The sequence below is a fragment of the Kogia breviceps genome, chromosome 8, assembly GCF_026419965.1.
Source record: "Kogia breviceps isolate mKogBre1 chromosome 8, mKogBre1 haplotype 1, whole genome shotgun sequence".
Taxonomy (NCBI): domain Eukaryota; kingdom Metazoa; phylum Chordata; class Mammalia; order Artiodactyla; family Physeteridae; genus Kogia; species Kogia breviceps.
The window spans coordinates 75,401,832-75,418,241 of NC_081317.1; the positions used below are offsets into that span (position 1 = coordinate 75,401,832).

General features: G+C 37.3%; 1 protein-coding gene across 1 annotated transcript in view; it reads left to right on the forward strand.

Annotated features, from left to right (window-relative positions):
- The window catches only part of C8H9orf85 (chromosome 8 C9orf85 homolog), a 62,166-nt gene that overhangs the window by 28,639 nt on the left and 17,117 nt on the right, over window positions 1–16,410 (forward strand). Inside the window, exon 2 of the mRNA XM_059072750.2 lies at window positions 507–613. Within this exon, the coding sequence (XP_058928733.1) occupies window positions 507–613 (107 nt within the window). The remainder of the gene's footprint in view (window positions 1–506; window positions 614–16,410) is intronic.

The following is a 16,410-nucleotide window of genomic DNA, read 5'->3' on the forward strand; positions in this document are numbered from 1 at the left end:
GTATACCATAAAATGTTACCCAATATGTTACCCAGGTTGAAGTTAGGTTGCTATTTAAAAAAAAACTTAGGCCTTCCCTAGTGCAGTGGTTAAGAATCCACCTGCTAATGCTGGGGACATGGGTTTGAGCCTTGGTCCGGGAAGATCCCACATGCCCGTGTGCCACAACTACTGAGGCTGTGCTCTAGAACCCGCAAACTGCAACTACTGAGCCTGCGTGCCGCAACTGCTGAAGCCCACACGCCTAGAGCCCATGCTCTGCAACAAGAGTAGCCATCACAATGAGAAGCCTGTGTACCACAACAAGGAATAGCCCCCACTTACTGCAACTAGAGAAAGCCCATGCAGCAACAAAGATCCAATGCTGCCAAAAGTAAATAAATTTATAAAAATCAATAAATAAAATTAAAAATTTAAAAACCCTTAAATTTCTCATGTACCTTTTGGGGTTTGTAATGCTGGCTCGCAAGTGAAATTCTCAATTTGTTTTTCTGTTTCTTTTTAAGAAAATTAATGCAAAACTTCATGATGGAGTATGTCAGCGTTGTAAAGAAGTTCTTGAGTGGCGGGTAAAATACAGCAAGTACAAACCCTTATCAAAGCCTAAAAAATGGTAAGTTAACTTTCTTAATTACCTCACCAATACTATCAGTATCATAGTGTATTACTTCATTCCCTGATTTTCAAAATCATGTCCAGATAGATATTAAGGTGAATAGAGAAAAAATTTCCATTCCCTGTAGAATAGAATTTCATCTTACATCCTGAATCCTAGCTTGTGAAGGCAAATAGATTGAAAGGGTGGATTCACCATTCCCCTCCCCATTCTCCCCTAAATAAATAATGCCCCATTTTTATAGCATCTTGTTCATAAAATGAGACTAGGCTTAAGGCAGAGAAGGGAAAGTTTGTTTTGCAAAATTCTATCTCCCACTGATGAGATAATAATATTTACTATTTAATTTACTAAATTAAATAATATTTTTTACCAAAGGGGGTCTTACAAAGGGTCTGACCTTTTAATTTGACCCATGAAGATTACTGAAATGGCTTAGATTGAATATCATAAATAAATCACTAGCTTGATAATTTATAATTTCAATTCCTTTGAAATTTGGGTCTACATGAAAAGATACTGGACTTTGTTTCTATCTCTCTCTGCTTTACCCTTCCTCTGTCATTTTGGCATTCTGTTTTATCAGCTTTATGTACACCTGGTGCTGCTCCCTTACATCCTTTGGCTCAGCTGAGTAAGGGCCATATTGGAGGGTAATTGCTGCCTAAAAGAGAAAACTGATTATTTTACATATAAAAATTAGCATTAATATGTACAATATTATTTTTACAATTCTGAGTTTTAATTTGGTAGTCTGTATAGTAGCTATTTAGAATACACTTGTTCATTGTTGCTTTATTTTACTTTGAGCTATTCAGTAGTAGCAACTTCCTTAAATGTATTCCCTCTTCCTTTTTGGGCGGAAATTTTAATTAAAGTTTGGAAGTCAGTCTAAATAATAAATTTGCTATAACCTTTGCTTTTTGTTTCTATTGAAAAATTATGTCAGCTTTTTTGTGGATCTTTAACTCAAGCTATGGGGTAATTTGTTTATTTGAGAATTTTAACAGCTTTGAATGTTTGGGCATTTTAGTTTGCTTTAAGATACTTCTTTTTAATACTGAAAGGTAAAAAACCTCAAGTAAAGATAGACTAACTTCAGCTTTTTAGAATTTTTATTTCTGTGTTGCTCTTTCAGAGCAAATTTTTAGTATTTATTATAGGTATAGCTGACCCCCTTTTAAATAGCTATACAAGTTTCTGTCTTCTGTCTTCCAGTCTTTTCTTTGTATTCTCTAGCATTTCCTCCCCAAAGAAAACACTTTTAAAGAAAATTTAAAAGTTTTATGCTCATTGGCCCAAATTAGCATTAGGGAAATTTGGCAACTGTTTGTACTGTTCAATGCTAGATTTCCATGAACGGATTAACTGTTCCCTACCACATAAATTAGATGCTGATTCACTATAAACTGTGTAGTTTTAGTTAATAGTTCTAATACAAGATTTGTAGTTTTTTGAATATTTTCAACAGGTCTTATTATAAAGGTATTTTGAGATTTCATCACCAATCTCCATTTTTCTCTTGGTGGTGCTAGTTCCTAAAAGAATTTTTATTTACGTAGCTGTAGAGTTTTAATAGAGTCATGATATAACAAAGGAAATAATTTTAAAACATTTGTGCCTTATCCATTATCTGCATTTTAATCTCTTATCTTTAATTTGTGCTGCATCCTTTATGTTTATCTTCATTGAATGTGCCAGTATATAAAAGATCATATCAATTATTATACATTTTTCAGATGCTGTGATTTGGTATAGAATTTCTTTTTTTTTTTTTTTAAGTTTTTATTGAATTTATTACAATGTTGCTTCTGCTTTATGTTTTGGTTTTTTGGCTGCAAAGCATGTGGGATCTTAGCTCCCCAACCAGGGATCAAACCCACACCTGCCACATTGGAAGGCAAAGTCTTAACCACTGGACCACCAGGGAAGTCCTATGCTATAGAATTTCTGAACTTAGTTATTTTAGACAGCTCTTGAATTTTTATTCTTTTTGTGTGTTACTTATGGCCTTAATATTTTTATGTTTCCAGAAGAACTTATATACTATAATTCCTAGAAGAACAGATATTTTATTCAGATAGAAAGACTCTGTTAAAAACAAAAGGAAACAGTAACAAATCTTATGTTTAGTTCCAGAAAACTTATAACACAACAACCTAAGAATGGTTGAATGTGGACACATGGACCCAAAGGTCAGCAACTCTGTCCTATCTTGGAGTCCTTGAAGTCTTTGGAGTCAGGGAAGCTCATGGTGATGTTGCCAATAGCCAGTAGTATGTGACTCAGAGGTCTTCGAAATGAGAGCTAGAAGAGGACCTCAGGAGCTGCTGTTCTATATCACCCTGAAGCAGATGAGGTTAGCCATACAGTAGCTCCCACTGAATGCAAAATGAAGGAAATACATTATACAAATACCGAAGTACAGGTACAGGTAACAAGACGTTAAAGCATAAAGGAAGATCTCTAGTAATAAAGAAGCCCAAGTTAATACAAAAATGGTAGCTTATGAGAGACTAAAAAACTACTAGTTAAAACAAGTCTGAACACATTATTTAGGAGGTCAACTTGCCTGGCCTAGAATATCATGAATTTCAGGTTACATTAGAATTTTAGATTACATTAGGCATTTTAGAAAGCCTAGCTTTCAAACTCCAAACCAAGATTGAGTGTTATAGAAGGCATAAATCACCTATGTACACTTGGCTGTCTCTGCATATCAAAACTTGACCAGTACTATAAGGTTTTTAAATCCATTGATGAACAGTGCTTAAAGTAGCATAACTTGTTTTGAAATTTTAAATGTTTTGTTCAAGCTAATCACTTATAAATTAAATTTGTCCTTTGTTAGGATTTGTATAAGAAGTTTACTTTGACACTAGATGTGTCTTTTGTGTAAAGATTCATTTTCCAGCACCCTGAATATTACTTTTGGTTAAAATGCTGAGCATTATTTCACTTGTCTAACTGTCTCATGCCACAAATTATGTAACCAAATGATGTACATAAAGAAAAGTTCAGCAGAACATAAAATGGAGGAGGAGGTACTGTTTATAAGTGACATTTCTTTTGGAATGAGGTAATATTCTGAACATTGGGAAAATTAATGCCTTTTCTCCCATTTGTTTGGCGTGTGAATCACCAAAACCACGCACATCTAGCAAATTTCCATTGTCCATGGGATCTGATACCAAACAGTTAGATCCAAGAAACAGAGTTTGACATCTGAACTCTTCAAACTTCCTCATTTCAACCATGGGAAGCAAAAATTATATGGTGTTTTGTAAGTGGCAGAAAATACTTTCATGTTTCTCTTTTTCCTTCAGTAAGGTGACGTGCTACAGGATTTTTATAAGCATGTTCTTTATGACAGTTTCTCCCAATTACTGAAAACAACCCTGGACCATTCCCAGAGACTTTAAAGAATAGATGTCCTAACTTGAGCTGAAAGAGGGAAGAGTTGAAAACTGTGTTTTTGCTAGAGAGGGATGGGATGATGGCTGTGAGGAGAAGGGGATAAAATGCATGTCACGTATTAGTGATGTGTGAACAATGCGAAACTCATATGATACTACCCTTTGATATGGCAAGCTAATTTTTTTTTTTTTTTTTTTTTTTTTTTTTTTTTTTTTTTTTTGCGGTACGCGGGCCTCTCACTGCTGTGGCCTCTCCCCTTGCGGAGCACAGGCTCCGGACATGCAGGCCATGATTCACGGGCCCAGCCGCTCCGCGGCATGTGGGATCTTCCCGGACCGGGGCACGAACCCGTGTCCCCTGCATCGGCAGGCGGACTCTCAACCACTGCGCCACCAGGGAAGCCCCTGGCAAGCTAATTTTAAATGTCATTGAGTATGCAAAGCTTTAGGTCTTTATAGAAATAAAGTGAAAGGCTCATAAACATAATGCTTTTTTACAGCTTCTCATCTCTGTAAAAGCAAGATGAGCTGCCATCCTTATTTTCCACTGTTACTTAATCAGAGGTCAGCATAGTTGTACCAGGATTTCCCCATCATTTTGGCTCATGTTTTTTTATTTGAAGGCGAGAAATCGCTACTGCCTGGTGAAGGGCTGTTGTGGTGCTATGACAGACATCTCCCTTGACCCCTGAATGGTATAATCATTATTAAGATTACTGCTAGATGTAAGAATTGTGGTTCGGGACGAGACTAAATCTTTTTGTATAAAATCTCATTTTTCAAGGCGAATTACCTGGTGGTCCAGTGGTTAGGACTCTGCGCTTTCAGCACTTTCACTGTGGAGGGTGGGGTTCTGTCCCTGGTTGGGGAACTAAGATCCCTGCAAGTCCCGCAGTGAGGCAAAAAAAAAAGAAAACAACCCCCAAAACACTCATTTTTCAAGTGCCTTGTTTTTTCTTTTTAACATCTTTATTGGAGTATAATTGCTTTACAATGGTGTGTTAGTTTCTGTCAAGTGCCTTGTTTTTGACTTTGGGGGAAAAGAAAAAAACCCAAAGATAAATTAAAACCATTCGTTACCTTTCCTGGTCAGTCAAAAGCCATTCATGAGCACTGTAAATAATTTTAGGTGTGGAGCTGAAAATTATTGGAAAAGCAAGAAATCTTAAAAATATAAAGTGATTTGTATAACTCTTAAAGAAGAAAGTAATCTTGATATTTTTCACTTAAAACTCATTTATAGACATTTATATTATTTTCTGGGTACTAGAAATACAGATGGTTAAAAGACTGTCCCCTTCCTCAAGCAATGTAAGGAAATGAAATGGGCTCTTTTCTTTCTTTCTTTCTTTTTTTTAAAATTCTGGGCTCAGAGGGATTAAATGTCTTACCAAGATAAGAAAGTAAAGGAGATGGAGTTAAGATTCAGATGCAGATTGTCTTATTGCAAAGCTCTGTTTTTCCATTTTCCCACAGTGATTTCTGTGTTTTATTATTCATTCAAAAAGTCCTTTTTCCCTCTTCACCTGAGCCTAATACTATATTAATTTTTATAAGTCACCTATCTTGTTTATGGAAGTTTCCTACTGCTGAGTAGTATATATAGTCCTGCTTTTTTTTTTTTTTTTTTGAAATGCATGTATCTAGACAAATAGATTTTACTTTTAGGTCCTGAAATGCCTAAGGCATAGAAACTTCTTATGCCTTGTGTTTCAGGTAACCAAGCAACCTTTTTCTCCTGTCAATTTTGAAATATGGTAGGCAAATACCCACATATCTGTTAGTCTCTAGCCTGTTTGTTTTCTCTTCCTACCCATTAAAAAGAAATCACCAATAATGTAGTGTTAGCTCATGTTTAACATTACCATTAGAAGAGAAAGGAGAAGCTAGTATAAAATAGCAACAGGCCACAAACAGATTAGAGTCTTGGAGGGGAGGATTTTGCCTCCCAGGAGATATTTGGCAGTGTCTGGAGACTTTTTGATTGTCATGACTAGAGAATTTGGGAGTGATGTTACTGGCATCTAGGAGGTAGAGGCCAGGTGTAGGCTAAACATCCCACAGTGCCTAGGACAGCCCTCACAACGAAGCTATAGCCGCCTGACCTGGCAGTAGTATTGTGGTTGAGGAACCCTGTTGCATACAAAATAGATGGATACCCACAGGGTCAAGCCACCGAAATGTATACATATTTGGTTCAGTGGTTTTCAAACTTTGCAGCTGTAGAATTTTTGAATAAAACAAAAGGTTACCCAGGAGTCCACTGAATGCTATAGACCAAAATGGAGCTGCCCTGAATGGAGAGAAGACCTTAAATGCCAAAGGAAGAATGTTGATTGAAAGTAGATTTTATCTGAAACATATTTCAAGTGAAGAGCAGAAGAACTGGTGTACCATGCCTTGGAACCACATTGCCCTAGGGATGTCTGGCCAGTTTCATGACTTGTGGGTGCTTTATGCCTAAAACAATGTTTGCTTTTCATTAAACAAAGTCACTCCCCCTGGTCCTCACATCCAGGTATTCACTTCTTTTTTATTAAATAATTTATTTTTGGCTGCGTTGGGTCTCCGTTGCTGCGCCCGGGCTTTATTTAGTTGTGGCGAGCGGGAGTACTCTCAGTTGCGGTGCACGGGCTTCTCATTGCAGTGACTTTTCTTGTTGTAGAGCATGGGCTCTAGGCACGGAGGCTTCGGTAATTGTGGCCCGTGTGCTCAGTAGTTGTGGCCTGCGGGCTCTAGAGCGCAGGCTCAGTAGTTGTGGAGCACAGGCTTAGTTGTTCTGTAGCATGTGGGATCTTCCTGGACCAGGGATCGAGCCCATGTCTCCTGCATTGGCAGGCAGATTCTTAACCACTGCGCCACCAGGGAAGTCCCCAGGTATTGCACTCTTACTTGTAAAACGTATTGCCTCTTAATTTTTATCTCCACTGACTGCCCTGGTGCAACCCTTATCTCTTCACACGTCATTGCGTTAAATAAATAAATTCTCCTCTGTCTCATCTCTACTCCCTTGGTTCAGATGAATAAAATAGTGTTTTTAAAAAGGCTTATTTCACATAAATGTTTCAAGTGCTCTTGTGGGGAAGAGTTGGGTCTCCAGCAGCAGGAAGCTAGGTTAAACTTTGTCCCCCCAGAAGTTTTGCTTTTGTATGTTTACTGTAGTGTGCTGGGGGGATGGATGGGGGTGGTCTCTAAACTGTGGGAGAAAACAAAACGTAGTGCTGTTGGGGAGAAAGTGACGTGTTGCTCAACAGGTCAAGCCACCCTATTGCTTGCCTCTCTACCCAGATGTTTGCTTCATCTTTACTACAAGCTTTTTTTTTTCTTAATTAGCCAAACTAAATCCTTAAAGATAATCTTTTATAGACCAACTGTGTTCTTTTTTTAAGTTGTCTGTCTATCTATCTATCTATTTTTGTAGTGGTGGTAAAAAACACATAACATAAAATTTGCCATCTCAGCCATTTAAAAGTGTACAGTTCGGTAGTGTTATGTATAATCACATGTGCAGTAGATCTCCAGAGCTTTTTCATCTTGCAAGTTTGAAGCTCTATAACCCATTTAACAACAACTCACCTTTTCTCCTTTCCTCAGTTCTTGGTAAACACCATTCTACTTTCTGTTGTTTTGAATTTGACTACTTTAAACACCTCATATAAATGCAATCATACAGTGTGTATCTTTTTTTTTACTTTCATTTCACTTAGCATAATGTCTTCAAGGATCATTTGTGTTGCAGCATGTGACAGAATTTCCTTCCATTTTAAACCCGAATAATAATTTTGTGTGTGTATCACATTTTGTTTATCCACTCATCCATTGATGGACCTTTAGGTGGCTCCCACCTCTTGGCTATTTTGAATACTGCTATGAACATTGTTGGGCAGATATCTCTTCGAGACTCTGTTTTCAGTTCTTTGCATGTATACCCAGAAGAGGGATTGGTGGATCATATGGTAGTTCTGTTTTCATGAGGCTTCTCCATACTTTTTTCTATAGTGATCACACTATTTTATAATCCTATCAACGGTGCACAAGGGTTCAAATTTCTCTACATACTTGCCAAAATATGTTAACTCACTTTTTTTTAAAGGGGAGAAGTATTGTACTCTTAAAATTCTGCCTAATAAAGAGTACCACGGCCCTCACTTTTCAAAGAAAGCAAATTAATGCACAGAAAGCACCAGGTATATCCACCAGCTAGCTAATGGTTAAATCATGATAGTACCTTGCACTCATTCCTTGGTGCTGAATTATTGTATTTGTCCATCAGTTGGCATTCATTACTTGTAATTGTTGATTGCGCCAACACTGTAACATGAATCTCCTTGAACAAGTTATAATCACATTTTAGATAGATAGATTCTATTTGTAAGTATCCAAGGTGTACTTGCTTTCAGTGCTTAGGAACTGAGCATACTACTTACTTCATTATGAGGTACCTGAAAAATAATGTTTGCAATATGCCGTGACCAGTCCAAATTGAGCCCTTATTCCTCCATATAATTTGAGTTTATAGCATCTGAGTGAAGATCCATTGTTTAGGTGGCTAATTCTACAATCCACATGTTTTGAACATTTTGACTTGCCTCCCTTTTGATGTATTGTAAAATTGAGCACATTTATTAGCTCTTTGCATTCTAGAAGCACAGCTTCTGTTATTAAAATACACCTTTGACAAGTCCCTGAGCCATGATTGGCCTAAAGCTATATTGCATGCATGGGAAAGATAAACAGATTCAAATGAAAAGGAAAAATAAATGGATTTTTAAATAAATTATTAGAGAAAGAATTTTTCCTTTTTTAAATTTGAAGAAAATGTTTATGTCAGGACATCTGAAAATTAAATGCTTTGTTTATTGTAGAATCTTCTAATAGAAAAATTGTCTCAGTGCTAATAAACATTGGTGCTTAACGAAATTAATTGGGATGGAAATGCAAAAGCTTTATATTTTATAAATATTATATTTCATAGCCAGAGAAGGCTCTTGACTTGGTGATATTTTATATAACGAAATGGCTACAGATTAACGAACAAAGTTGAATTCCTTAAAAACTGGTAAAAATTGGGGACTTCCCCGGCCATCCAGTGGTTAAGACTTGGCCTTCCAATGCAGGGGGCACAGGTTGGATCCCTGGTCCAGGAGCTAAGATCCCACCTTAAAAACCCATGATGCTCGCACCATCCACTACCCTGATCCCCTCATCAAGGTGAATGACACCATTCAAATTGATTTGGAGACTGGCAAGATTACTGCTTTCTTCAAATTTGACACTGGTAACCTGTGCATTGTGACTGGAGGTGCTAACTTGGGAAGAAATGGTGTGATCGCCAACTGGGAGAGACATCCTGGTTCTTTTGATGTAGTTCATGTGAAAGTTGCCAGTGGCAATAGCTTTGCTACCTGGCTCTCCAACATTTTCGTCTCTCTTCCTCGCGGAAAGGGTATCTGCCTTACCACCATTGCTGAGGAGAGAGACAAGAGACTGACAGCCAAACAGAGCAGTGGATAAAATGATCTCTAAGTGACGTGATTGGGAAAGTCTTTGTACTTATAGATAATACTACATAATTAATAGCCTTTTTAGTGTTTAAAAAAAAAAAAGGTGCACATCAAAAAAAATCTTTAAAAAAAACTGGTAAAAATTGGATGCTTAATTTATCGGTTTATTGCCTGACAACTGGCTTTTATTCCCTTCGTTCCTTCCTGTTTTTCTATTTTTCTTTCTTTCTTTCGCTTGCACCATGTATTATATATATTGTATATACCTATATATAGCATATATATATTATTGTGGTAAATAAAGACTGGCTTTCTATACATTCTTTTATTTATACCATTTAAAATAAACATAGCAGTTGGATTGTTTATCTGTTTTATAGATTATTAGGCTCTTTCTAATCGTATCCCCCAAACCCCAACATTTTTATTATTAACTTAGGGTATTAGACTGGGTGCAAATAGAAGGTGAAGTTTATACAAGTTGTGTTCATTACATTTTACAAATTTTACTGGCTTGGCAAAAAGCATTGGAATTTTTAAGTGGTGAATTAAATTTTACACCAGGTCTAGGCAACATCCCAATCAATTTCATTGAAATAAATACATTATTAAATATCACGTTTCCAGACCAGTGAAAAATTGATTACTTACTGTTGCAAAGAATGTAATAAATTAGGAAGAAAAATTGTTCTAAAATAAAATCGGAGAAAAGGATATTTAATGATTAAACCTTCGTTGTCAGTCAGGTCCTCTCTCTAGACGTGTGTGTACCTATATGCAGTTTATTTGGAAATTCAAGTAAGTTTGTGATGGCAGAGGTGATTGGCATGAAGCCAGTTTAACAGTGTATGCTATCTGCCAGAATCCAAGCAGAATTAAAAGATAGTAAAGACTCAACTGTAGTTTGACTTTCTTTTCCTTCCCCTTCCTGCCTTCGCCCCCCATCACTGGGAAAGGTGTACTGTAAATAGCTGGAGAGGGCTTCCCCGGTGGCGCAGTGGTTGAGAGTCCGCCTGTTGATGCAGGGGACACGGGTTCGTGCCCCGGTCCGGGAAGATCCCACGTGCCGCGGAGCGGCTGGGCCCGTGAGCCATGGCCGCTGAGCCTGCGTGTCCGGAGCCTGTGCTCCGCAACGGGAGAGGCCACAACAGTGAGAGGCCGGCGTAATGCAAAAAAAAAAAAAAAAAAAAGCTGGGGAAACCCCTGCAGTTGAGTGCCTTTTTCCTTTCAGACAGCATGACTTGCATGAATAGGAATTGGGAGTGGCATTGCACAGACTATGTCTTAGATCAATAAAGTACTTTTAGTACTCTGGGATGCAGAAATAGCTTTGTTATTATAGAACCTTCTCCTTTACTGGTATTTTAGAAATCCAATTTTACTTTTACTGTTTGGGCACTGAAATGATGTATTCTTTCTGATTTGGATCTTAATTGTAAAAGGTAGAAGCCAGAAAGCTAAGAAGTCCCTTAAAAGTGGAAATTATATTCTGTTGGTGAGACTTGGGAGAATTTTTTATTGCTGGAATTCTTCAGAGAATTATCAGGAACTTGATACTGTTTGAGGAATCATGGTAAAAGGAAAGGAAAAGATCTCAAATACTTAGAGCTGGCCTAAGATCACATAAAGCTAGCTTTCACTTTAACCCTAATACTATACGTTTTTCCATTTTTCTGATAGCGTCTTAAGCAAGTAGATAATTAAGATATTTGTATTGAACTTTGCATGTCTTCAAAGCTTTGTCATATATATTGGCTTCTAGTAAGAACCCTATGGAGGTAGGAGCAGCAGATGAAAAAGTGGCCTTAGAAAAAACCCTAGGCACAGCCAGTAAACAGCAGGTTCAAAATTAGAATGCAGAGTTTTTTTTGTTTGTTTTTTCATAATCTCTCATTCCTGGCTTTCATTTTAATGTCAGATCCCTAAGGTTTGACTCAAAGTCATCCACTATGACTTGAACCATTTCTATACCTTAAATTAACGAACACAAAATTTTCCCATGTAGAATGAAAACATATCTGTTAAAAAACTGTATTTTATATAACCAGATTTTCCTTACTTGACCTACAAGAACGAAGAAACCTGCCCTGTATTTGAAAGATAATTTAGTGTAATCTACATGTTTTGTTAGGAACAAAATTGTCTCTAGGAAGAGTCCAGAGTAGTGATGGAGGATATTATCCCAAACATAGCTATTTTCTGACAAAGAAATGGGATTGCTAGGGATAACAGATAAAAAATTTTGTTCAGTTTGCAATCATTTAAAAAAAAATAAATTTATTTATTTTTTTGTTTTTATTTTTGGCTGTTTTGGGGTCTTTGTTGCTGCACGTGGGCTTTCTCTAGTTGCGGGAGCAGGGGCTACTCTTCATTGGGGTGCGCGGGCTTCTCATTGCAGTGGCTTCTCTTGTGGAGCATGGGCTCCAGGCACGTGGGCTTCAGTAGTTGTGGCGTGCGGGCTCATTAGTTGTGGTTCGTGGGCTCTCTAGAGTGCAGGTTCAGTAGTTGTGGCACACGGGCTTAGTTGCTCTGTGGCACGTGGGATCTTTCCGGACCAGGGCTTGAACCCATGTCCCCTGCCTTGGCAGGCGGATTCTTAACCACTGTGCCACCAGGGAAGCCCTGCAATCATTTTAAATAGCATCTTCAATGTAGAAGACACTATGCTATGTATTATAGAAGATACCAAAATGTCTCTGTGACACCAAGGAATTTACAATCTGTTAGGAGAGGTGGGCCCACAGGTAACTCTGTTGGCAGGTTGCAAGAAGTGCTAGGTGTAAGTAAAAGGAGACAGAGACCCAAAGGGCACAAGTTAAGACTACAGAGGAATACTAAGATGAAAATAGGAAAGACAGATCTAGAAAAGGTAGTAGAGTCCTGTAAACAATGTTTACAGGAAACCCTATGAGGAAGGCACCAGGGAATGGAGGGAAAATGAACAAGAATCCCCTGTTCTCTTTGATGGAAAACGCAGATACTCTCAGTCTGTCTCTATATGTCTTATCTTTGGGTTCTATGTAAGTTGTCATTTGTTCATTCATTTGCTCTTATTTTTTCTTTCCTCTTGTTACATAATCTTGGTGAATCATAAACATTAATCAATGTTCCTTGTCAAAAAGATCTGCTCTGAGTATACATTTAACAAAGAGAAAACAAGACCGAATTTTGGTTTAGAGGTTAGATTTCTAGCCTTAAAAAAAGTGTATTGGGGCTTCCCTGGTGGCACAGTCCTCCTGCCAATGCAGAGGACACGGGTTCGTGCCCCAGTCCGGGAAGATCCCACATGCCGCGGAGCGGCTGGGCCCGTGAGACATGGCCGCTGAGCCTGTGCGTCCAGAGCCTGTGCAAAAAAAAAAAAAAAAGTGTATTGATCACTAATTTTTTTGATCTTTTATCAAACAAAAATAAACATTGTTATTTACAGTATGATCAGTCCTTCCATGTATACCAGTGTGTGACAATAAACTAATATATAAGAGAGAAAGACAGTGAGTGTCAGTTTGGCCTCTTTGGTTTAGCTCTTCAACTCCAGCATTTCTTAGAATAGTTTGCGGCTCTGATGGTTAATCAGTGATATGAGAGTCACGTCACCACATTCCAGGAGTTTAAAATGTCCTAGAGTGGAGTTTTAGTCACAGGCCACTCTGCATCATATTATAGTATACAGTGACTGTAAACCCTGACTTTATTCTTGCCCAGAATTTTGGTCTTTAATACTTAAAGGTAAAAGTGGAGAGTTTTCATTACTATCATCACTTGTGCACCTGTGCATAATGCCTACTTTTTGACATTAATATTGATCGAAACAGCAAGCTTTGATTTTAAATTACCTGCTCCAAGTAATAGTTTTGAGCAGTAGTTTCCATTTTCTCTCTTTTTTTTTCTAAACTACTCTTGGTCAAAGGTGAATATTTTGTAATCTTTTAAGAATTATTCTAATCAAATCTACTGCAATAAGAAGAGGTAAAATCTCTCCATTTATTTTCAAATACATCATTTAGGGACACAGGGAAGTGAATTGAACTTCTACTCAAATTTCTTGGAATTTAGGGACATTGTTTCCTTGAAAACATTTCCTAAGTAGCATATGATATAATTCCTTAGTATGGTTTCTGGATCTTTCAGTGTTAGCACAGGTTACTTGGAGCCACTGTAGGAAATGTAACTTTATAGAACTCTGTCAATGTGAGTTTCTATTACTTGTACACCAAGGGTGTAGTATCACAGCTCACTGTTTACGAAACCACCTAGCTGTCACCTGTGAGAATATTACAAGTGGAGCTGAACTATGATAAAGGTTAAAGTGTAATAATATAACCAGGAAATGAAGGCAATACCAGAAAAGTTGTGGCAGAGTAAAATGAGTCTTTTTTTTTTTTTTTTCCGGTACGCGGGCCTCTCACTGTTGTGGCCTCTCCCGTTGCGGAGCACAGGCTCCGGACGCGCAGGCTCAGCGGCCATGGCTCACGGGCCCAGCCACTCCGCGGCATGTGGGATCTTCCCAGACCGGGGCACGAACCCGTGTCCCCTGCATCGGCAGGCGGACTCTCAACCACTGCGCCACCAGGGAAGCCCTAAAATGAGTCTTTTACTTCTAGAAGTTACTAAAAATATCAGATCAGTTCATTTCCCATTGGTATTTATTGTCCAGATCAGTACTTCTCAGAGCTTTTGTTCTCAGGACCTCTTTATACTGTTAAAAATTACTGAGGACCTCAGATAGCTTGTTTTTTGTTGTTTTTTTAAAAATTAATATATTTGTTTATTTTTGGCTGCGTTGGGTCTTGTTGCTGTGCGTGGGCTTTCTCTAGTTGTGGTGAGCAGAGGCTACTCTTCGTTGCAGTGCACAGACTTCTCATTGCAGTGGCTTCTCTTGTTGCAGAGCACGGGCTCTAGGCAGGCGGGCTTCAGTAGTTGTGGCTCACGGGCTCTAGAGTGCAGACTCAGTAGTTGTGGCGCGTGGGCTTAGTTGCTCCGCGACATGTGGGATCTTCCCAGACCAGGGATTGAACCCGTGTCACCTGCATTGGCAGGTGGATTCTTAACCACTGTGCCACAAGGGAAGCCCTGATAGCTTGGTTTATATTGGCTTTTATGGGTTATGTCTAATGATATTTATTAGACATAATGATATTTATTGTATTAGATATGAAAACTGATACATTTTAAAAATAATTGTTTAATAAATAATATGAATGTAAGCAACATGCCCATTGTGTTAATATTAATAACTTTTTATGAAAAAATAACTTTTGAAGCAAAAATATTAGTGAGACAAGTGGCATTGTTTTATATTTCTATGAATTTCATTAGTGTCTGACTAGTAGAAGGAAAAGGAAACAGTACATTTCAAAAAGAGTATGAGTAAATTTTAATAACCTTTTCCAGATAATTGCAGAAATTCATCTTTGTTACCATACCAAATCTCAGAAGGGTAATTTTCTAAACGTTTGTTATGGTATAGAATTTGAAACCACATCAGAGAACACTTTGTTATACTAAAATCCATTGGTCTGTCTTGCAATTGAATGGATCTTTTCACTCATGCATGCTTTTGTAACATCATGCATTTGCTCATTTGGAAAATATTATAATTGAATTATACAGATCTTCCAAATGTTGCTATGTTTTATTATACAATAGAAAATGTGTTAATACTACAAGAATGTCATTAGAAAGTCTGTGGGTTTTTCATTTATGTTATTTAGCTATGAATTTGTGGAGGTGACAAAATACAGTGATTACTAGTACAATTTGGTGCTGCTGTCTTTGTTCATGCTAAGTTGCCAGCACTTTTAGTACCCATTGTAAAGAATGAGACTCAAAGAAGTTAAAGTGACTTTCAATGATTATGTGGCAAGGATATGTCAAAGTTGGGCTAGATCTAGGTTCCCAAATCAGTGCTATTTTCAAAATACATAATATTTTCTAGTATTTACAGTGGTCCTCAAAATCAAATTTTGTCTCTGATTTTTATCCTTAAATAGGTAGTGAACATTTTTTAGCTTTTAATTTCTTTTTCTTTCCTTTTGTTTTTCATTATAAGAAAAATAAATATAGTAACATTTTAAAAAAGTGTATTACTGTCTCCTTTGTTAGTAAACATGGTTCATAGGAGTAACCTGTGCTTTTGTTTTGAGCACAGTTCCCTACTAAAATGATTAGTTGTGGTATATGCATGGTCAAGATTGATTATTTCTGGGAATTGTATTTCATGGAGCAATGAAAAGAAGGAAAAATCACCATTATTTTAACATCTCTGGAGTTCGCTTGGTAATGAACTCACCAAATATTCAAAATGTAGCTATTTTCAGGGGAAATTAGGTAAAATTTATATTTAAGTGAATTTCAAGTTTTTCCTTACTACGCATTTTGCAAGAAAAACATAGTGATGAAATAATTTACAGCTGTTTTTAAAGATGTTTCAAGATACTGTACAAGTTTTATTACAACTTGGAATGTATATCTCTTATCATTAAAATAATGTCTAAACCATTTCATGCTTAAGATCAAGATTCTTTGGCTAGATGAATGTGATGTATTTAGGTGAAAAAAAGAGGCTGAAACTCAATTACTTTCGGGTCTTCTCTCACTGTCCTCCCCATGAAGACATAAAGCCTAGGTTAAGAGATTTGAAATTGAAGGCGCACAAGGATCTCACTTCTGTGACAGAGAAACTGGAAGGTTGTAAACGTCTAAAAATGTATATAATTTACCTTTTCACAAACATTTCACGTTTATAAAAAGGAAATGTGTCATTTGAAAACTGTGTATGTGTGGGTATCTCCTTATAAGATAGGTATATTTATACTCAGAGCTACTAGCCTAATACAGCCTGTTTTTCTGAGTGGATTTAAATTTGAAAAGAGCA